This window comes from Mus caroli, unplaced genomic scaffold (genome assembly GCF_978045245.1).
Source record: "Mus caroli unplaced genomic scaffold, Mus_caroli_1 scaffold_2, whole genome shotgun sequence".
Taxonomy (NCBI): domain Eukaryota; kingdom Metazoa; phylum Chordata; class Mammalia; order Rodentia; family Muridae; genus Mus; species Mus caroli.
The window spans coordinates 21783819-21806474 of record NW_028227257.1 but is presented as its reverse complement, the minus strand read 5'-3'; the positions used below and the strand labels follow the sequence as shown (position 1 = coordinate 21806474).

General features: G+C 46.2%; 1 protein-coding gene across 1 annotated transcript in view; it reads left to right on the top strand.

Moving 5' to 3' along the window:
- Nucleotides 1-22656, top strand: part of Ctnnbl1 (catenin beta like 1) — a 158884-nt gene that overhangs the window by 45338 nt on the left and 90890 nt on the right. Inside the window, exons 4-5 of the mRNA XM_085832700.1 lie at nt 6474-6615; nt 17101-17196. Of these exons, the coding sequence (XP_085688826.1) occupies nt 6474-6615; nt 17101-17196 (238 nt within the window). The remainder of the gene's footprint in view (nt 1-6473; nt 6616-17100; nt 17197-22656) is intronic.

Below are 22656 nucleotides of genomic sequence, written 5' to 3'. Positions count from 1 at the left end.
AGCCCACTGCCTCTGTAGTAAGTCCTTAGTACTTCTCTTCATTTTCGCAGGGACGCAACCATTTAGTGTAGTGATCCACAACCATTATTGGTCTCATGGCTCCTTTGCACTCAAATGAGAGTATCCTAAAGTGTTTTTCTCAGAAAACCGTAGCAAACACAAGAACATGCAAGCTCATATTCTTCTAGCTGTCAGGGTAATGGTCTAGGAGTTGGGGAGATGCCTCGCTGGGCAGGAGTACTTGCTGCACAAGCGTGAAGACCTGAACGCAGATTCCTAGCATCCCTGGGAAAGGCCTGCACATGTGTCTGGAGCTCCAGCACTTTGGGAGGTAGATACGGGAGGACCATGGGGGTTGAGGCCACCAGCCTAACTCCACATTTTCTCCGTTCATCAGAGGACTTACCTGGAGAGCAACAGATCAGGACACCTGAGATCTTCCTCTGGCCTCTGTACATTGCCATTAGCACACACACTTGCATATGCCACAGACATCACACATATTCACATGTTCCAGTGTGATACACATACAATGGATACTTTGTTGTGTAGACCTTGAGAAAACTCCATGGTGTGAATTCTGGCAAAAGCAGTGTAAAAAGGCCTAATAGTACCTAAAATTATAAAGTCTTTGATCTCTCAGTTTCTCCCTTCCCTAGGGATCTCCTGCTGCCTCAGCCATATCAAGGGACCACACCTTGAGAACAGCTAGCTGTTTTAATTGGGTGGAAGTATTGTCACGGTCCCTGTGCAGTGATGGCTGCTAGAGTGACGGCATCTCAGACTTGTCATGTTTTGTAGGCCTGTGGATTTGAACACTGAGGTCATTTGTTACTATCCATTCTCAGGTTGAGGAAGAACATCCTGTGTGTCTGAACCAAATGAGCATGGGCAGAGCAGGGGAACATTTTCTGTCTGTCAGATGGAGTCCATGACCCCATCTCTGCCTGGTTACTGTTTTAATATGTTGCTCTATTGCTTTCCCATCGCTTCTCACCTGACCTCTGCCCTGGCTGGGAGTCATGTGTTGCAGAAGCTATGCTGGCTCCCTGAAGACAGCCTTCTGCAAATAGTATGTGTGCTTTAAATGAGTGCTGTACGTGGTCAGTGGGAACAGAAGAGAATCGTCTTTTTGAGAACATAACAGACTCAAGGCAGCTGCTGTGTGCCAACACTGTTGTAATTAGGCACTTTATATGTATTCTTTCTTTAAATCCTCACTATCCTTCAACCAGGAAGATAAGGAAACCACGATTCAGAGATAAGTAGTTAATGCTCTGTCTTTGACCACACTGCCTCTTGGGCAGCACTGGGCGTCCTTACACTTACTAGTATGTAAATGGATGGCTTTGCATTCATGGTAGGCTGGGAGCTCAGAGACCCTGGGCTGATCTTTTTGTCTGGTACATGCTCTGTACTCAGGCCAGTGACTGGCACCTGCACAGGCTTGGTGAATGCTTGTTAGAACACTGCTCATTGTCACACCAGGCCAGTGTGTCCTGAGTCCAAACATTTCTCACTATGAATCATTACCCATGTAGCTCCTCGGCTAGTAGGACTTTTGTGGTGTGATTACAGTTTGCTTCTCTGCTAGTTTGTTTTGTTTGAATAATGCTCTGACTTTGTACATCTTAAAAGTCTGGGCTAATATCAGATATGTCAGAGAATTACAAAGTTGGACTGAGGAACAGTCTGTTACTAAGCTGTCTAAGCCGGGGCATCTCTCTTGTCTGCTTATTTGTTTATTTACTTAGTGGAAGTAAGGATGGGAGCTAGGACACTGCACCTAGTAGGCTTGTTGTCTACTACTGGCTTATGCTCCAGTTTTGTTTTGTTTTGTTTCCAGACAAGGCCTGGAGGTGTGGTTGAGGTGAGCTCAGACTCACTCTGTAGCCAAAGGGGTCTTGAACTTGTGATCCTCCTTGGTGCTGGGATTATAGGCATTTGCCACCATACATAGGAGGGTATTTTATTTTATTTTTTAGGCAGTTTTAACTATGCAGCCTTAGTTGGCCTGGAACTCACCGTATGGATCAAATTGGTCTTGAACTCACCAAGATCTCTCTGCCTCAACTTCTGCCTCTCAAGTGTTGAGATGAAAGGACTTGTGTCACCATCAATCTGGGCTGGTGTTTTAGTGTTTTATGTCATTCCCAGTGACAAAGATCTAACTATGCAACACCAAACCAACCAACCAACCAAACATACAAATAAAAAAACTAAACGTGTTCTATCTTTTGGCAATTCTGATTCTTAAGATTCCTAAGAATAAAAAAGAATTTCATTCGGTTCTCTTCTTGAAGTCTTGGTTATTTCCCAGAATCAGTTTCTCTGTCCCCTGAAGTACAGCTCAGTAACAGATGTCACAAAGCATCAGGGTCATCTAATCAGTGTGAGGACTGTATCCCATCTTTTAAGCAGGCTCAAGTCACAGGAACGTTTGTGGTATCGCTTGCCTTTGTTCTTCCCTCTGACAGGCACCCATGGTAGTTTCTATGGTCACTAGCCAGTGCTGGAGGCCAGAGGTGAGTATGAAATAGGGCGCCCTGGAGGGGCCTTCTCATGGTTTGCATTGCTTTTTATCCAGTCCCCTCGGCACTTGATGCTCTTTTGGACTACCTGGCCCACCCCACACATTGATGCTTGACATCAGTGCAATTGTCTTTTCCTTCTGTGGTGCTGGGCATTGAATCTAGGGCCTCGTGTGTGCCAGGCAAGAGCTCTGCCACTGGACTTCCATTCGCAGCCCGGCACAAGCCCTCCTGATCCATAACTCTGAATGGGACCACATTTCCGAGGTCGGAAAACATTATCTATTTGTGTGCCCAGAAAAAGGCTCCTTTAAAAAATGATGTTGGGAACTCTTGATAAAGCAGTTGTAGAGTTTGGAGCTGTGATGAAAGGATGGACCATCTAGAGACTGCCATATCCAGGGATCCATCCCATAATCAGCTCCCAAATGCTGACACCATTGCATACACTAGCAAGATTTTGCTGAAAGGACCCAGATATAGTTCTCTCTTGTGAAACTATGCCGGGGCCAAACAAACACAGAAGTGGATGCTCACTGTCAGCTATTGGATGGATCACAGGGCTCCCAAGGGAGAAGCTAGAGAAAGTACCCAAGGAGCTAAAGGGATCTGCAACCCTATAGTTGGAACAACATGATGAACTAACCAGTACCCCGGAGCTCTTGTCTCTAGCTGCATATGTATCGAAAGATGGCCTAGTCGGCCATCACTGGAAAGAGAGGCCCATTGGACTTGCAAACTTTATATGCCCCAATATAGGGGAATGCCAGGGCCAAAAGAATGGGAATGGGTGGGTAGGGAAGTGGGGGGCGCTATGGGGGACTTCTGGGATAGCATTGGAAATGTAATTGAGGAAAATATGTAATAAAAAATATTAAAAAAAAAAGAAAAAAGAAAACAAATGCAGACATCCACAGCCAAACAATAGGCAAAGCATGAGGAGTCTAGTGAAAGAATAGGGGAAGGAATGAGGGAGCCAGAGTGGTTAAGGACACTACAAGAAGACCTACAGAATAAACTAACCTGGGCCCACCTGAGCCGATACAGGGGAATGCCAGGGCCAAAAGAATGGGAATGGGTGGGTAGGGAAGTGGGAGGGGGGGTATGGGGGACTTTTGGGATAGCATTGGAAATATAATTGAGGAAAATACGTAATAAAAAAAAGCAGTTGTAGAGCTTACTTTGAGTTATAAGCAGGTGAGAGTAGGCAGAAAGTGTCAGTGAAAAAGAACAACAGTGTGTTTCACAACAGAAGAGGACAGTGTGGGAATGTGGAGGCTCTGGAGTTCGTAACTGATGAGAGAGGTAGTGTGGAAAGCCTGGAAAGGGGAATACACATCAGACTTTAGTGTGTGGTAGATGGTCTTCCTTCAGATGAGAGGGCGAGAGCAGAGTGTGGAGTCTGGCCGCACTCCAGCCAGTCGCAGAAAGTAAAGCATGTTTCAGTAAATTTCATAGACATAGAGCATCTGATCTTGGGGGCTGGAGAGATGGCTCAGCGGTTAAGAGCACTGACTGGTCTTCCAGAGGTCCTGAGTTCAATTCCCAGCAACCACATGGTGGCTCACAACCATCTGTAACAGGATCTGATGCCCTCTTCTGGTGTGTCTGAAAACAGCTACAGTGTACTCACATACATAAAATAAATAAATCTTAAAAAAAAAACCAAAAACCCATCTGATCTTCACATAGAAAAACTTGACTCATATATATGTGGAGTAGAGTTGCTAAAAGCAAAGAAAGGTGTGACGCCTGGGTTTGTGAAAGCTTTTATGTCAACAAATAGATAAATAAATACAGATATGTCCAAAAAAAGGTGTAGCATATAAATTGAGACAATTTTCCCCTCGGTTTTCCCCCCTTTTTTTAAATTAAAAAAAATTTTTTTGCAGTGTGACAGATTAATTTCCTTAGTATAGAAAGCATTTTATTAATCAGGAAATAAGGCCAAATCCTGGCTTAAAAATGAGTAAAGAATAATTGGAAATAGTAAACAAAGAAATGTTAACCTTTTTTTTTTTAAATCATAAATGCAGGAATTCTGAACTTCTTTGCTGTCTTGAATTGGAGGTAGTTTTGACTGCTGCTGCTTGAGGAGAAGGGAAGAGGAAACATCAGACAGAGTTGTTGCCTTCTGACAGTTCACTCCTTCCTCTGCACTTACCCTACCTAGTGATTGTGAATGCAAGCTATGTGCCATTTGTTATGGGGGAGTGGAAACTGTCTGAGAAAGGAGGATTCTTTAAATAAATTACCACACACCAACACGAGCGCGTGTACCATGCAGCTGTTTAAAATTGATGATTTACAACTGGAAATTCAGATAAACAGTCTCCCACGCACTCCGTGATTGATTGGCAGTCCCGTCTTGGAGTATTGTCTAGAGAAGGATTTGGAAGCCAGGGCCAGGCTGAGCGTCAGGGGAGACTGGTGCTATCAGTTAGGGGCTTCTTGGGAGAAGGAGAACGGCCACCCAGCAGTAATTTGTCAGGAACTGGCTCTTACTGTTGTAAAAGAATGTTTAGCCATTATTAACAGCACAGTAAAATTGAGCATAGACCAGAGATTTGCTTTGTGGGTGAAAGGCTAAGAATTGAGAAAAATGGCCCAAGCATGCTGGACTATCATCAGTGTTATTTCCAGTTCAGAGGATTATGGATGACCTCTGTATACTTTTAAATGGCTGGCCTTTCTTTCCTCAGTTTTCTGTGAAAAGTAATATTTTATAGTTATGAAATATATTTGTAAGTGCTTAACACTAATGACAGGAAAAACAATGACAAGGGATATTAACTGAGGATGTTTTAACCAAATCCAGTCTTGATGGTTTGCTCTTTATGGATTCTGGATTCCAGTGTCTGCCTGCCCTTTAAGCATCTAGAACATGGAGAATGCTTGTGGCTTCCATGGGCCCTGCTTATGTTCCTTTTTTGAGGCCTCCACTTAATAAGATGGGCATCTGCGCATGTAGGAGACAAACCCCAGCATTCCTGTCTGTCCAAAGCTTACAGTCCAGAAGAGAAGCCAGACACAGTAACAGGAGTGGCCCAGCACAGAGGCAATACGTACAGGCTTCCTGCTTCTTAGGAGTCTGACATTGTTCTAAATCCTGTATGTGTTGACTGTTATCTGACAACACCCATGGGATAGGTACCATTATTGTCCCACTTACAGATGAAGAAACTGAGACATAGACACATCAAGAAAGTAACGGAGCCAGGTTCAAGCCCAGGCGATTGGGCTGTGGAGCCTGTGTCACCACCGTGTCCTCTCAGTCACTCTGGGTCTGGCATTGTTCAGCTGCTGTACTTGCAGAAGCTCGTTTGCTTCTGGGAACAAACACTCCTGTCTTGTTCGTCAGGCACTGCAGAGGTCAGAACGCAAAGTACTCCTGTTCCCTGTGTCTAGACAGGTTTGTGAGAAGGTTCAGGGTAGACAAGTGACAGGGACAGTATTGCAGAATGTCAGAGTCTAGATCAGCCTGACCTGTGACCTGCTCTTATCTCACTAGAGCTTGTGTGAAGGGAGGAGAGGGTTGCTACTGGGAGGCTGCAGGGTCTTGTTCTTTTCCTTTGTGCGGCTGACCAGTCCAGCACCCCAGAGTAAATGGCACCCCAAGGGGTAATGGTAGCTAATCCATAAGACCGGAGGACAGAACATTTATTGCTGCAGAAGGCTTCGAGGGCCTTAGGAGGCAGCTGTGGCTGTAGGAGTGAGGGGACCCTGTAATGAGATCTGAATCCAAGATTGATTTTTGTAATGAGGAAATCGATTTCCCAAGGAAACTGTGTGGCAGTATGATGTCTGGATGAGTGTACTTCTTGGTTGGTCTGCTGTCGACATTTTGACAGATTGTGTCAGTCTGGATTGTGTTGCTGTTGGCTCTCACATGCCAAGACTACCCCTTGCCGTTCAGTGACCTGCCTTGTTCTCCCCTCCTAGGTTCATGGAATCCGAGCTGGACCTCAATGACATCATTCAGGAGATGCACGTGGTGGCCACCATGCCTGACCTGTACCACCTTCTCGTGGAGCTGAGTGCTGTGCAGTCACTTCTCGGCTTGCTGGGACACGATAATACAGATATCCTTGAGATCTGCGCGGTGGAAGACTGACGTGGGGGACCGGGTTTCTCTCTCCACCTGCCTGTCTTTGCTGATGGCTGCTGTCACGGCCACCGTTCTCTTGCCACTCTACGCTCCTCCTTCCTGAAATGCACATTGCTCTTTACTCGTGAACGCCTGAGCCTTATCTATGAGCATGCCTGGGGCAGATCCTTACCTGTCCCGGCTGACAGTGTTAGTGCACCCCTCTCCCCAGTGGTAGGTTTCCAGGTCAGGATTTGGAGGCTCCTTATTCAGGTAGGAGCAGACAGACTTGCATGTGTTGATGGAGACATCATTCTGCTAACAGATGGCTCTGTGGATTGAGGCTAGAGGAGGCAGTGAACCGTGGCAGAGTACTTGTCGGGATGTCCAGAGGATGGGAGAGCTTGTCTGTTTTGTCCACTACTATTTTCAAGTTCCTTAAAAGAAGACTCGGTATTTCCTACTTGATGAATGAGCTTTAGACCTAAACAGACAAGATGGGCTTGATTCCTAGCCTCATTTTCAGTAAAATTTGGTATTTTCACCTGCAAAGCTAGAGTTAAAAACCTTGTCCCTTAGTGTTATCAAAGAAATCAGAGACATTAGCTTGTCACACACAGCTCCTGGCGTGTAGTAGGAATTTACTAATATTCCCTGTAACAAACTCTGTGTCATGACTTCTGAAACCGTTTCATACTTTGTCTCTGCTGCCGTTTGTGTGGTCGCTGCAATGTTGGTGTTCCATGTGCTGTGCATGGGGTTATGTTCGTTAAAAGGAGTCTAGTTGTTTGAATCCAGATTTCCAAAGGTAAGAGATAAATGTTGTGGGTCTGCTTGAATGACAGTCACAGGAAATCTGCTCCTGCTTCTGTTAGTTTCATCTTTCTGGTGATCTCTCTCCTGAGAGCATGTCTGACTAGGCTCTTTCCTGACTGATAATTCTCACAGAAATAAATCAGTGAATAGTTTTAGTGTGGGCAAGATTGAAGGGCAATCTGTAGACACTGCTGATGCTTCATGTACTGTTCTTGTTAAGAATGGCTCAGCCCATCTCCAGGTTGACAGGGTTTGCTGTGGGGTTCCGAGCCAGCTGTCCCACATGGTCATTTGTCCCACATAGACACAGCTGAGTGCTCTTAGGTGTGAGCTTAGTGCTGGGCCTCAGCAGCATCCACTGTTCGGGTGCTCAGAGAGCATTAGCCCATAAGCATGCTGGGTATTGTCTTAGGCCTCTTGGGCTGCTATTACAAAGAACCATGGACAAGTGGCTCATATGATTAAGAGAATTGTTTCCTGTAGTTCTGGTGTTAGACGTCCCGTAAGGCTGGCGATTCTAATATCTGGTAATTTGGGTTTCTGATTCCACATAGCCATTTTTCCCCCGTGTCCTTTCATGGTGAGAGGGGTAAGGACCTTGCCAAGTTTCTTTATAAGGACATTGATTTTACCTGTGAGGCCTCTGGCCTCTTCACTTCCCGAAGTCCCTGCCTACACGAGTTCTCTCTTTTGAAATTAGGTTTCAACATAGGAATTGGGGGTGAGTATATAAACATTTGTTCTGTCTGTTCCAGGTACCTGATCCAAGACTGGCCTACTCAAGGGCAGATTTAGCGACAGGGCAGTCTAGCTCTGATTCACGGACTGAATAGTAGGTTTGCGAGTCCCACCAGGGTTAGCCTACCCCTTGTTGACTCATCTGTCATTTGCTCCTGTATTTATCTGTGCGTGCGTGCGGGCGGGCGGGCGGGCGGGTGCAGGTACTGGGACAGGACACAGTACATTTGTGGAGATCAGAAGACAACCTCAGCTGTGGTCCTCAGACACCTTCCGCTTTCAGTTTGAGAAAGGCTGTCTTCCTCCACCACACAGGCCAGCCTGCAGATTTGTAGGGATCTGGCTCTCTCAGGTGCACCCCACAGCTAACTGGCGGTCAAGGCTGGCACATCAATGTCCCTGGTCCCTACATTTCCTGAAGCATACCTGGAGTCATGCCCTTGACAGAGTTGTTTAGTCACCTGTCACTCTGCATATTGAGACAGAAATGACCTGTTTTGTTTCTGGAATCTCGGATCCCATTCATTTTTTCCTGCTAATTCAAAACAGTGTGAGCTATGCTACAAGCTGCTGACATTTCTGATTCACTGGCCATTTCTGCTGGGGAAAGGACTGACATGGGCTTTGCTGCTTGGCCGGCATCCGTGTTCTTGGGAGCGGCAAGGGCACAGATGTTCAAGTTGCATCCTGGTCTGTAAAAGGGAAGAAATGTATCCCCCTATAGCGTCTCTGACAGACCGCCATTTTCCTCCTGTTTCCCAGGGCCAGGCTGTTCTTCCCTCCTTCCTGCCAGCCCTCACCCAGCTGCCCTAATGATATTTCTTAAAATCTGAATTTTAATTATGCCCTACATCACATTTAAAGTGCATTTGAAATATTTTTAATTACCTTAATTTTAATTAGATGCAGCAATTAGGGTAAATGTCATCGTCTTCAAAGTACGAGTTTTCTTGCAAGTGGTTCCGGGAACTTGCAGTTAACTTGCTGTCTTTGCCATGGTGACTTCCCCAAGGCCGCACCCGCTTATCTGTGATCTGTAATGGAAATTCTTCAGGAAACGGTTGTTAACGATTTACTGTTGTACAGCTGTAACTGCCCGCAACACCTTACCATGAATAAACAATTTCATGGCTGTCATGACTTCAATTTTTAATCTTTTTTTAACTCTTCATTTATCACAGAGGACCATACATGGCTGGTGTGTTCCTACTAAGCACAGGTCATCTCTGCTTTGTTCTTCTCTGAGGAAACATAAATGATGGGGATTTTAATTGGATCTGAGTCTGGTTTGTTGTAACCTTAAGAGGCAGTGGATGGGAGGCAACAGCTTGTGCCTCGTCCTTCAGTCCTTTCAACCGTGAGAAGCTGCTGAACAGTTGATCCTGGCTCTCCGCACCACTGCCGCTGCTGAGGGCTCGTCAGCTGTCTCGCTGTCCCCCAGAGGCTGGGTTATGGGCTGGATGCAGAGTAGAACTCTGGTCTGTGAGGAGAGGGGGAGGGGACCCACCTTACATTGCATTAAATGTGTTTAGAAGAAGCACAAGGTGGAACCAAACAGCTGCTGCCCTCTCAAAATATTTTATTTTTAAATAATATCCTATAACATAAATGATTTGAGCATTTTTAGAGTGCCAACAACACCCTCACCCCTCCTTTATTGGGTGTGAACTGTTTGGAGCATTGCTATAGGAAAATAGAAGCCCACAAGAAAACATAGAGAATCATCTAACCTGGGCCCATAGTGGCCCACAGAGACTGAACCGCCAACAGAGAGCACTCATGGGATGGAGCAGGCTCTGTATTTGACTCTGTGGCCCACCTTTGGATTCCCCTTGCAATGCCTAGCCACAGTAGGAGGAGATGCCCTTCGTCCTACTGCAGCTCGGCCTGCCAAGGTGGGTTGATAGCCATGGAAGGCCTCCCTTTTTCTGAGACTTTTCTGAAGAGAAAAGTCTGGGGAAATGCGGGGGGAGGGAGAGTGAGGGAGACAGGGAGATGCTGCAGTTGGGATGTAAAGTAAATAAATTAATTTTTAAAAGTAAAAGCAAAGATGTGAAAGATAGTTTTCTAAGATATTACTAGCCACAGTTTGTTTCTGGTCCAGTGTTTTCTTAATTTATTTGAAGAAAGGAAGAGGAATACCTCAAGGAGAGAGTACAGTAGTGAAATCACCACAGATGGTAGCTGGCCACCCCTTCTATGACAAACTTCTAAAACAGTCCTCATAGCAACAAGGTTGTAAGCATCCTGTTACTGTGTCATTTGCCATGCTCTTGACTGAGTGTCCAGTCTGTGTGACCTTGCTGAAGTCATTGTGGTAGATTTGACTCCTCTCCGGTTCTTCCATTATATGCTGTTGTACACTACTAAGAAGCAAGGGACAGCCCCAGTGGCTAAGAGCAAAGCACCCAGATTACTGCCTGGTGCATGTTGGGAGGCGCCCTTGTAGCCATACGCTCAGGAAATGCCCTTGGAGCTCTAAGGAGGGCAATGTCCTCCCTGGCTTGGGGCCAGTCAAGGAGCTGAGGGTTAGAGATAGGAAGCTTCTGATGGATGCGAAGGAGGGCGGTGCAGGTTTCTCAGTGCTCTACTGTCTCCCGGGCAACTGTGCTGCCAGCCTATACTCATCCGGATGTGTCCTGATACCTGACACTAGATTTCTTAATCTAGAAAGAGGAAGGAAGGTAACTGTGCCTGCTGCTCTGCAGCAAGGGATCAGGCCGTCCAACCAGAATGTATTCCTTCTGCCCCCTCCCCTGCACTTGTGATGCAGAAAAAGAGAGTTGTGATGTTTAGCTGCATGTGCAGGAAGGGAGGAGTTGGTCCATATTTCCCTGGTGGCAGGGGGACAGCTCCTTCTTGTGCTTTAGGGAGTGATGGTTATCACTGTTTTCTAAGCTAGCTATTGGCACAGTCTTTAGCAAGCTGGAGAACTTGTAGCGTTGCCCTTGCTGTGTTATAAAGAATTACGGTGGGAATTTGGAAAAGGAGCAGACTTGGTTTTCTTAGACCAACAGGGATCAATTGAACTTGAGCAGTTTGGTCTGGGAGTGCTAAAGTGGAACCAACTGACTGAGACATCATATTATCCCAGAGAGTGTGCACTGTAGTCTAGGGTGCCTTGTGTTATAGACCCAGCATTAATGAGCAAGAACAGGGCTGGGAAGGCTTAAGCTGCCGAGGGGCCTTCTTTCTAATTGGACTGGGAGGGAGCCGGTTCCTGCTCTGCTGCTCTCCGGCAAGCCCTGTCTAAAAAGACGTGCATATCTTGAGTTGTTGGCTTTTTAGGAGCCAGTCTCAATCTGATATTTCCAGACTCAAAATCACAACAGAAAGAATTGTCTTATTTTCTTCACGTGTCACACAACTTCCCAGATAATGCCTCCTGAGCCGCCACCCTTGTTTTTGGAGTCAGGTGATATGTTGTAAAGAACATGTCTAGATTTGGCTTACAAATAACAAGCTAAAGTGACAGGCTAGGAAAGTAGAGCCATCTCACCATAACTCTTGATCTTGCTTGTAGCTGTGAGGAAGTCCTGTCTTCCAAGGCTACAGAGGGTGTGGCCTGCATTGGACACTTCCTCTGTGGCTAGTCAGTCGGTGCCTGTGGGTGTGAGTAGGCACCCAGTGTTGATAGAGTATGTGCTCTCCATATCGTTTGATTTAGGGTCAATATAACTAGAAGAATCCAGATCCTGCCTGGGCAACATTGTGCTACTATTTTCAAAGGAGAAAACCATATTGTCTGTTTTTGAAATTCATCTGCATTAATTCAGCTATATCTAATCACTACCTGACCCACAGAGAAAAACAGAAATATTTTTGTTAAAGAAAGCCACATTCGCTGTGTTAAATCACATATATCCTTCGAATCTATTCTGGTTTGTCTTCTTTAAATGACTTTTAAGAAGCCATCTGTTTGGTGCTCCTTATTCTTCTTCCTCCTCTTTTTTAATCATTTTGTTCCTTGTGGACACATCTCTGTGGATATTAATAAGATTAACAGTTTCTGAACCAATACTAAGGAGGATCAGGCCCCAAACCAAATATCTACAGCCAAAACACACAACAGAAGGAAGCAGCACCCTTGTCCAAAAGCCTCTGTGTGAGGGGCTGTTCATGCCCCGCTGGTCTTTTCCACTTCACTGTATTGCCCCGGGAGTGGGCAGATGCAGGGGGAACAAGTGGGGTGGCCCTTTTACTCAGCATGACAAAATAGACTCTTAAACCAAACCAAACTGTGTTTTAGCCATCCTCAGAGAGACAGGCTCTCTGTTTTCCTGTTATGCTTAGATGGGCAAGCTTTTACCTTGTGCAGTTGCGATTACCTGCAGTGGAGAAGCTTGTCTCCATGCCCAGTGTCTGCCTATGGAAGAGACTCCTTGTCTGTCCATCTTTAGTCCTGGTCCGTCCTTGTTCCTATTTCTGGTCTTCAAATGACCTTCCTTCTTGTGGTCATATTATTTTCCCTAGAAGTTGATGGTCATAATTATGGTCTCTTTATTGGCTTCTGAAATGTTATTTTGGGAAAGTTGAGGATTTATATAAAATCAGTGGGGGATCAGATAAGATGTTTGTTAGACCTAGTGAATAGCTTACTCTCAAATTAGGCAGGAAAGTAAGCCAGGAAAAGAGTCTACTAGAGCATTCTATGAAACGACTTTTCTTGGTAGAAAGAAAGACATTGGGTTCCCATATAAAGCTACTTACATTATCAATTTTCTAACTTAAATCCTATAACTGATGTGAAACATTGGCACACGCTGTGAGACTAAACAAAGATAAGTAAGATCTGCCCTAAAGATCTTAGAAGCAACAACAGTTAGGTCTTCCAAACCAGTATGACCCAGAAAGGAGACTGTAGAGGCTGTCAGAAGAATGAGGCCCACAGTGATTGCTCTGGGCTCTTGTATATAAAAACTTGAGTTTTAACTTACACGACCTTGGAAGGTCTGCCTCTTTTCTTTCTTACAGCCATACAGGGACATCAGTTGGGCATAGGTGATCACCCAGATTTTACAGGTAAGGAAGCAAAGACATAAAGAAATAGAGGGGCTTGTGCAAGGTTATATGGCTGTTGTTGACTATCAGACCGTTCTGCTCATCAAAGCAAAGATGAGCATGTTATGACCCCTGACCTCAGATTTTTGCTGACTCATCCATCACCCAGCCAGGTGCAATAAACCCATCACTAAGTTGAAATATTTAAAGACAAAAATGTTGTGTAGAACTTCTAGGCTACCACATGTATTCTAGCAAGAGCATACAGGTGGAATATGGGCATCACTCTCATGATCTGATGCCAGCTGGAAGTTACAGCTCATGGCTCTGCCCAGCATGGAGCAGAATGGTGTACTGCCTATTAATAGTGTGGAGAAGATCAAATCCCAAAGTCTAGATGTATTTTCCGCTGAACATATCCTTTCACACCTTGGTAAAGTCAGCAGATTGAAAATCAAATAAACCATCATGAGTTGGTGGCCATCTTGAGTCTATTTTATGATTAATTATGCATACTAATTAATACGTAATCATTCCTGCTGCCATTCAAGGGATAGGATGATACTACTTATTGTACCTGGTTCAGATCCTTTCCTATATACAAGCGACTATGGTAGATGAATGATGGGGTCAGTGGGTAGATGCAGAGATCGTCTGCTGGGTACATAGAGCAGTCATTGGACAGATAGAGGCTCTGTGGGTGGATAGGAAAACCAGTGCACAGGTGGAGAGATGGGAAGGGAGGGAGGGAGGAGTGGGTTGGTGTATGGATTGAGGGATGGGTGGATGGGTTAGTAGATAGATGGAGGTGTGGGTAGATGATAGATGAAGGGATGGGTGGGCTATTGGAAGAAGGGGGGGAGAAAAGGATGGGTTGTGGATGGATAGAGGGATAGACGAATGGGTGCGTGGGTAGATAGATGTTAGATAGAATGTTGCTGTGTATATTAAGTAAGCATGGTGATGGGTTATCACTCCTAAGACCTTTTCGAGAGTTTAAATGTGGGAGTCCCTTAGATGAAGAGTTATTAACTTTTTTTTTTTTTTTTTTTGGTTTCAAGGTGTTTATTGTAGAAAGGCAGAGAGAAAGAGTAGAGAAACAGAGGGTGGCCGTGGCCATGTGGAGAGAAGGGAAGAGGGAGCAAGAGGGCTAGAGAGAAAGCAAGAGAGGCAAGAGTGAGTTATTAACATTTTATCCTTTAGCCTAAGACTTTTAATAATTTATGGTAGAAATAAATACTGGGGCGTTCTTTCCTGATTACAGTAATTCCCTTAAACCAGAATTTACCTGAGTCTAGCTGTGCTTGAGCCATGCATCAGTGTGAAAGGCGTGGCGCGGTGTTATGGCTGGGACTAAGGATTATGGCCTGGAATGCTCCCTTGGCTCTTGTGATGTGGATATGATATGTACTTTGCACTTTGACTTTCCAGTCTGTAAAATGAGGCTCGTACTTTACTGTGCAGTGCTGTTGTGAGAACTCAGTACCCGGCCCCTGGTCCAGTGGTGGTGTTTAAAATGGTGGCTTTATGATGGAGATTGTTTTGGCTTTCGTGGAGAACAAACCTGCTTGCAGGGTAGCTCTGGGGTTTCTAGGCATTAATTTGTTAGCTCTTTAAAAGTTTAATGAAAATGACGTGTGTATTAGGATTTACTGTATATCAAGTATGACCCATGGTCTTTTATGTCAATAGCTTTCTGGTTACCTCATTTATAAAATGTGAAAGATTTTTGTCCAAAGACCTTTAAGCTCATTATCCTGTCTGTAGCACTTTTGCGGTTTGGGTAAATATCACCTTTAAGAGTAAAAGAGACATAAAAAGTGTAATTACTTATTCATGACAGCCATCTAGTCAGTAAACCTCCTTTTTTTTTTTTTTTTCCAGCAAAAGCTGTCCATAAAATGCCTAGGCTATCAGTTAGCAGCAGCATTTCTGCCATTCTTGTCAGTGTGTCCTGCCTCTTCTGTTTTTCTTTCTGTTGCAATGAGACTGTCCTGGCTTGATCTTGTCTCCAATTCTACACTCCCTGTGTGTTGCAGCTTTGGAGTGAGTCTCACTTCCCCACCAGCTGTGCACCCTGACCCCAGCTCTCGCAGCATATCATGCCCGCATGAGCCATAGCTTGCCTCTTCAGTTTGTTTTCTTTCTCTTTTAAAAAAATTGTGCTGTAGTAGCACACATCTTTAATCCCAGCACTCTCCCAGAAGGTAGAGAGGCAGGTGGATCTCTGAGTTCAAGGCCAGCCCAATCCACAGAAAGTTCCAGGACAGCCAAGGCTACACGAGGAAACCCTAGAAAAAGCAAACAAAAAAAAATTGGCTTTTATCTATCATATTCGTGTGTGTGCTAGCTTGCGCGTGCGTGCGTGCATGCTGAGAGCACCTGCACATGCATTCATGGAGACCACAGAAAGATTTTGGGTGTCCTGCTCTATTCCTCTCCCCTTGTTCCTGAGATACAGGGCTTTTACTAAAGCTTGAGCTAAGCTGATGGCTACATGCCCTATGAGCCTCCTGTCTCCCTTCCACCCCAACACCTGGCTTTTTATGTCTGTACAGGATCTGAACTCAGATCCTTGCGATTGCGCAGCGACTCCTCTTACCCATTGGGCTGCCCTCTCCAGCCCACTTATGCAGCCTTTTCTTCACCAAATTAGAACTTAGCCCCTAGTCCTCCACTCTCTCCCTTTCGTGTTTTGGTGAACTCCAGCATCTGTGCTTTTGATCCTGTGGTTTTGCTCCCTAGCTTACATGGACCTGTGTTCCTCATTGCCTGGTTTCTGGCCGGTGTCCTCTGAAGAAGCCATTCCCAAGCTCCTCACTCAGGTCATACGTAGAGTTTCCGGTCTGTGTCCTTGTTTGATACGTGTTACTTATTGCCTGCGGTATGAGATTGTTCCACAGAGGCGGAGACTGACAACCAGAGCCATGAATGGATTTGTCTTTACCACACTGCGGTGCTTTATTAACCATGGGCATTCAGTAAATGCAGGTTATGTGAGGGAGAAGAGAGACAGAGAAAAGTTTGGTTTTCTAGGGAAAGAAAGCTCTTTTCTACCCCTTCTTGTTTTCTTTTGCTTAAACTTCACACTCCTTTTCCTCTTTTTTTCCCATGATTTGATTCCATTGTACACATTGAAAACAATTACTTTAATTAGGCCTTTGGGGTAGGGGTGCATGTGTGCAGGTGCCTGTGGAAGCTAGAAATGCATTGGACCCCCTGGAGCAGCTGGAGTTACAGGGAGTTATGAGCTACTTGATGTAGGTGCTGGGAACTAATCTTGGGTCCTGTGCAAAAACAATATGTACTTCTAATTGTAAGTACACTCCTAACACACTCCTAACACTTACACCCCTAACACACGTACTCCTAACACTTACACTCATAGCACACTCCTAACACCTATACACCCTAAGCACTTACACTCCTAACACACACCTAACACTTACCGTCTTTCCAGCCCCATTGCTCACCTTCTTTGTATGGATCAAGGGAGTGTGGCTGGGGCTCAGCGCTGCCCTGTGGAAACTCTTTCCTTTCCAGTGCCCAGCAGTTTCATCCTGCTCTGGTCTCTGACGACCCCCTGGTAGGCACAGTTACTTTTCCAGCCTTTGCTGGTGAGCTGTGCCAGGCAGGTCCAATCATGCTGCATTTTGAGAGTTGAAGTTATGAGATAAGGATAAAGAGCTAGAAATGTAGCATCCCCAGATTTAAGGCTTGGAAATTATGAAAACACAGTAGCCCTGCAAACTAAGCTGTAAGTGAATCAGTTCATCTGCGTTCACTGAGACCTCCTGATGGAGGAAAGACCTGAGGGTGTTACAGATATACAGTGATGGTGGCCAGTGTACCCAAGGGGAGCCAAAAACTGAACAAGATGTCAGCAGGGCCTCAATGTGCATGGACTGACCTTAACGCTCATCACATGTGTCCATAGCTGTGGTCGATCTCCTCCAGGAGCTGACAGACATAGACACCCTCCACGAGAGTGAAGAAGGAGCAGAAGTTCTCATTGACGCCCTGGTAAGTAGCTCGCGCTTCAGGTTGTGTGGGATTGTGACGTGTTGGCCTTGGCCTTGCCACTCTGCTCAAGGGGCATCCGTAGAATGCTGGCTAGAGCTGGATGGAGGTGGTGCAGAAATGCAGCTGGTGGGGCGCGTTCTTCTGCAGGACTGTGAGGGAAGAGACGAGAGGAGCCCAGCGCCTACTAACCAAGTGCTCTAGGCAGGACTTTTCTCCTTCCCTAGCTCTGCTTATTCCTCCCCACGTCCTCCTGGAAGTGGAGGCGCAGGAGAGGGGGAACAACAGCATTTCTGTAGTCTCTCTTCTCTCTGATTCTGTCTTTCCCTCACTCGCTGGGTTGCTACTAAGCTTTTGATAGAGGGATCTCACAGATGTTTGCTTTCTGCCTTGAGCTTTATGATTGCAGCGAGGATGGACATTGTTACTTACTATACACAGATAGGTCGTCAGGGAGACAGGGAGCGTTAGAAATGAAGAGCAACCTGAGATCTCTCTTTTTTTTTTGTTTTGTTTTGTTTTTTAGTATAGAATAGAATAGAATTTATTCAGGGCATGGGGAGGGGAGTTAAGAGGGTAGCAGAGGCAGAAAAAGGCAGAGAGAAGGAGAGAGTAGAGAAATGGGGGCCGACCATGGCCATGTGTGTTGGGGGAAGGGAATTGCTGAGATCTCTTGTAGGTGAGAACGGCATCCCATGCTGAGTTAGTTTGTTTGTTATAGGGTCTCACTATGTAATTCTGGCTAGCCTGGAACTTGATTTGTAGACTAGGCTGGCCTCAAACTCTCAGAGATCTGAACTCACAGATCTCTGCCTGCCTTTGCTTTCTCTGTGTTTGAATTAAAGATTTGCATCGCCATATGTGTGAAGCCAAGGCCAAGCCTCAGACATCACTCACTTCCTCAGCGGTTACCTAGGCTGCACCAAGGCAACCCCTGTTATCAGGTCCCAGCTTGACATATGAGAAAGCCCAGAGACACATGGACTCCTCCTGCTGGGCCCCTCAGCCTGGCCTGTGTCCACTGAAGCAAAAACTTGATTGCATGCTCTGATCCCTACCTGATGAGGGAGGCCTCCAGACTGAAGAGGCACTACAGCTAGCCAGTGGGGGAGGCAGATCTGGTCTAGCCTCTTCCCCTAATTTTGATGGCAGTTCATTCTGCTCACTGCTAGGGACTCTGAGCTTCCCTTTCCTTTTGTCCTCTTCTGCCTCTTCTCTCTGATAAGAATGATGGCAAGTGTTGCTTTCTGAGCAGTCTGTAATTTCTCAGAAGCCACTGCAGCCATTCATGATAGGCTCATTAAGCTGCCTTCTGGTCCCACCCACAGACCTAGGGGATCAAGGTAGCTGGACTGGGAACTCCAGTGCCTGGGAGACGCCTCTGCAGTACGACCTGCCACTTCTCTTAAGGTTCTCAGCACCAGATCTTCCCCCACACTGAGCTCACTGTTGATGTGGTATAAGTGGAGGGGTTGGCAACCCTTTGGAGATGAAGGGACTGTCTCTGAGCCCGGCTGAAGTCCAGCAGGACCCCGTGCTGCTAGTGTGAAATTTCTATGGCTGGTTTCCTTTCAGGCTCCTTCCTAGAGTGAGCTTCCACTTTCATGGGCTTTGAGACCTTTATTTTTCCTTAGAACCACTGTACAGACAGGGAAGGATTCTGCCGGGGCAGCCTTTGTTTTGAGGAGCATTTGTCGCAAGGCTGTGGCACTCCCTCCTGCACTGTCTCTCCACAGTGTCATTTGTGCAGTCTTACCTTCCAGAGGTTAATTATGGTGGCCCTGTGTGCGCCTTCCTGCCTAGTCCCTGGGCTGGTTTTAATTACCGTCCTTTGCCTGTGTGAATGGAGAAGATGAGAGGAGAACAGCCAGCCAGGCGGCTGCTGTGAACCTACATAGAAGCAGCAGCTCGCACAAAGCCCCCTTTGTGTCTCCGTGTTGCCAAGCCCACCAACAAAGGCTGCATCTTGCAGATTTTATTGTCTGTCTGGAAGGGAACAGTCCCTCCTCAGTCTTGGGAGCCATTAGGTAGCTGCTGTGCAGGATTTCCTGTTTGTTTGGGATTTTTTATGATTATATTATTTTAAGATTTTGGCTCTTACGGCTTTATCCTGGTGGGGCTTTTGTGAATCACAGACACTGCATTCTGGAGTCCAGTATGTTATTTGCTTGTCTGCTACCACTCAGAAGCCGTCGGTAAATATCAGTGGGCAGAGCTGGAGAGGCGGCTTCCGTTTATCTCACCCTCGTGCCACATTGAGGAAGAAGTTTGATAAGTATTCTCATATTACAAGGGTTGAGTTGTCGTCATAGTTTTAATTTGGGGCCAATATTGGAAGCCTGGACTCGCTGGAGCAGAGGCTAGAGGGCATGTGGCAGGATTTATTATGGCGTGCAGTTTGCAGTTATTGCCTTGGTCTTTTTCCCAGTTGGAAGTCCCAGCAATAGAGTAGCACATTTGTGAGCAAAGTGCTGTCCTGGCAGTCTTGGGAATCTTTGGGGTTTTAAATTTTGGATCACATTCATTGCTGTTCTGTATACACAAAGGGAGTATTTGTGCTTTGGAACAAATCAATTTAGGAGCCTGGAAGATGGACTTCTCTGGAGATCATAGATGTGAGGTTTATTGCGTTGGTGAGAACTCCCTGACTCACCCCTCCACAGCCATGTGGTTCCTGAGTGCAGTGACCAGACAGTGGATGGCCTGCAGTGAGTGCCTCCCCCAGCCTCAGCTCAGTCTTTGAAGCTTTTCCATCTCATCTCCCCAGCAGAGACCTGGGAACTGACACGTTGCATTAGAGCTTCTGTGGGCCAGTTTGTCTTTCCCAAGTTGTGGTCCCACTGGGGGACTGGTCAGGGCTGCAGCTCTGCCACTCACTGTGTGCCCTGTGAAGGTTGCTTTCCCTTCCGTGTTGTGTCTCACATGTTTGTCCCACAGTGTACCTGTGAGGCATCAATACGTATTTAGAGATCTTTAGGGCACCCACTACTTGCTGGCTGTTTTCCAGGACTGGTGGAGATCCAGCAGTTTGTAAATGTCAGGTGATGGTGAGAAGCGTCATCTACCACATGGTGACATGTTTGTGGATGTTTGTTGAACAGTTTTCAGTTTGAAAATGTTTCAGAAAGCATTTTCAGTAATTATTTTTAAATATTTGGATGCTTCGGTCTAAATAAGACATCCAAAGATGGAGGCTTTGTTTAAAGAAAACAGCAATGAGGATACAGGCCAGGAGGTTGAGAAGGCAGACTCTGTGGGATGAAGAGTAGGGCTGGTCAGATCTGGGGCCAAGCCAACAGAATTTCAGATTGTGCGGAGGAGTCATACAGAGCAGGGTAAAGAGCCGCTGAGGCGTGAAGCTGCCTGAGACCCGCATCTTCTGTAGACTGGAGCAAGTGTACCTTTGATATAAAGAGCCTGGGGACTCCCTTCCACACCCATCCTTGCCCTCAGTCAGCCCTTCTCAGATGCCCAGTCCTGAGTGCAGGCCGTGGTCTGCCTTGGTCTGATGTGCTGCTTGCTTTGTGCTGCTCAGGTGCAGCCAAGCTGAGGGTCTCCTGATGCTTGTTACCAAAGCAGAACTCACCAGGTCTTCATTCACTTGATGCTCACTGCGTGCTGACTTCCTCTTGGTCCTAGAAACTGGCTGCTTGTAGCTCCCAGTATGGCTGATAGGGTCTCTGCTCTCAGGGAGTGAAACAAGAAATGGAGAAACCGATAAACCACCACAGTGTCTCATGGTCATGCAGGGGATGAAAATGGGATGGCTGAGTGTGTGGAGGTCTGGTTAGACCTGGTTCTCTAGAAAGGCCTGTCTTAGTCAGGGTTTCTATTCCTGCATGAACATCATGACCAAGAAGCAAGTTGGGGAGGAAAGGGTTTATTCAGCTCACATTTTCCATACTGCTGTTTATCACCAAAGGAAGTCAGGACTGGAACTCAAGCAGGTCAGGAAGCAGGAGCTGATGCAGAGGCCATAGAGGGATGTTACTTACTGGCTTGCTTCCTCTGGCTTGCTCAGCTTGCTTTCTTATAGAACCCAAGACTACCAGCCCAGGGATTGAACCACCCACAATGGGCCCCCCACCCCCACCCCTTGATCACTAATTGAGAAAATGCCATACCTGGATCTCATGGAGGCATTTCCTCACCTGAAGCTCCTTTTTCTGTGATAACTCCAGCTTGTGTCAAGTTGACACAAAACCAACCAGTACAGGCCTGAGTTCTGGGTACAAGAAGAAGCCAGCCATTCAAAATGGCCAAGAGCAGTGTAGGACAGGGAAGAGACCAAGGTGAGAATGAGCTTGGCACCAGGGAGAATGAGAGGAGCTACTTGGTGTGGGGGAGTGGTTCTGCGTCCTGTAGTCCTCTGTGAAATCGTCTGCATGGGCAGACTGTAGGCATGTGATTGGCAAGTGTCTGTCTAGATGTTTAGAACAACCGACAGGCAGCTGTGGGTGGGGAGTGGGAGGGCAGGAATGGAGGCCCATATCTCAAGAGGTGACTGTAGGCTTGCTTTTAGTATTATGGCATTCCAAACTTATTTGATCAAGATCCCTTCCACATGTTTGGGGGTTATTTTGTTATTTTTTTAAACATGACATTTCTGAAACGAGTTGTGGGTGGAAGAACTCCAATCTAGCTCTTGAGTGTCATGGAGTGGGCTGGGTAGAAAAGGAATCCTCTTCAGACCCTCTCATCTGCCTGTTTCCCTCTTTCCTCCTTTTCTCTTATATCTTTCTTCTTTGGTCAAGTGGAAAAAGATGTCTGATCATGCCCTCAAACCTCCTCGTAGTGAGACCTGCTGTTTGGGGACCTGCTAACAAGCAGAAATAACCAGAGACTTATCAGAAACTGCCAGGCCTCAGAGAGACCTCATTTCCAAAGCCAGGGCTGCTCTGGCTGGTGCTTTAATCCCCACGCAGGATTTGTTTTTAGTTTCAGACTTGGTCACAGATCCAGAAAATTGAAGGTAGGCCGGAGGCTGGAGGAAGTAGGCAGAATGCTAATTTGCACGCCTTACCAGCCGACTCCAGAGCCATGCATAATACAAATACTTTCCTAAGGGTTTTCTGAGCTAAATGTATTTTGACTGCTCTCGGCCCTCCTGCAATCAGATAAAATTGTATCTAACCCAACTAAACATTGAGTTTCACACTTTGCAAGCTTAAAAAGTCTGCCTGTTGGAAGTTAGATTTCTGTAACAAGAAAAAAGACTTTCCTCCAGCCAGACACCCACCAACCGTATCCACTTGGCTCTAGGATCTAAGTGCTGCTCACCACCACCGTCCTGCCAGTTTCCAGACAGCAGAGATGGCAAACATAACTAAGAATCAGGGGAAGAGACAAATAATGCAGATAAAGCCGGCCATGCCGTCTTGTTTGTAGCAGTGACAAGCCGTGTGCCGCCCAGCAGAGCTGTGATGTTTGCCACTTCTGAATTGGGGGAGATAGGGGAGTTAG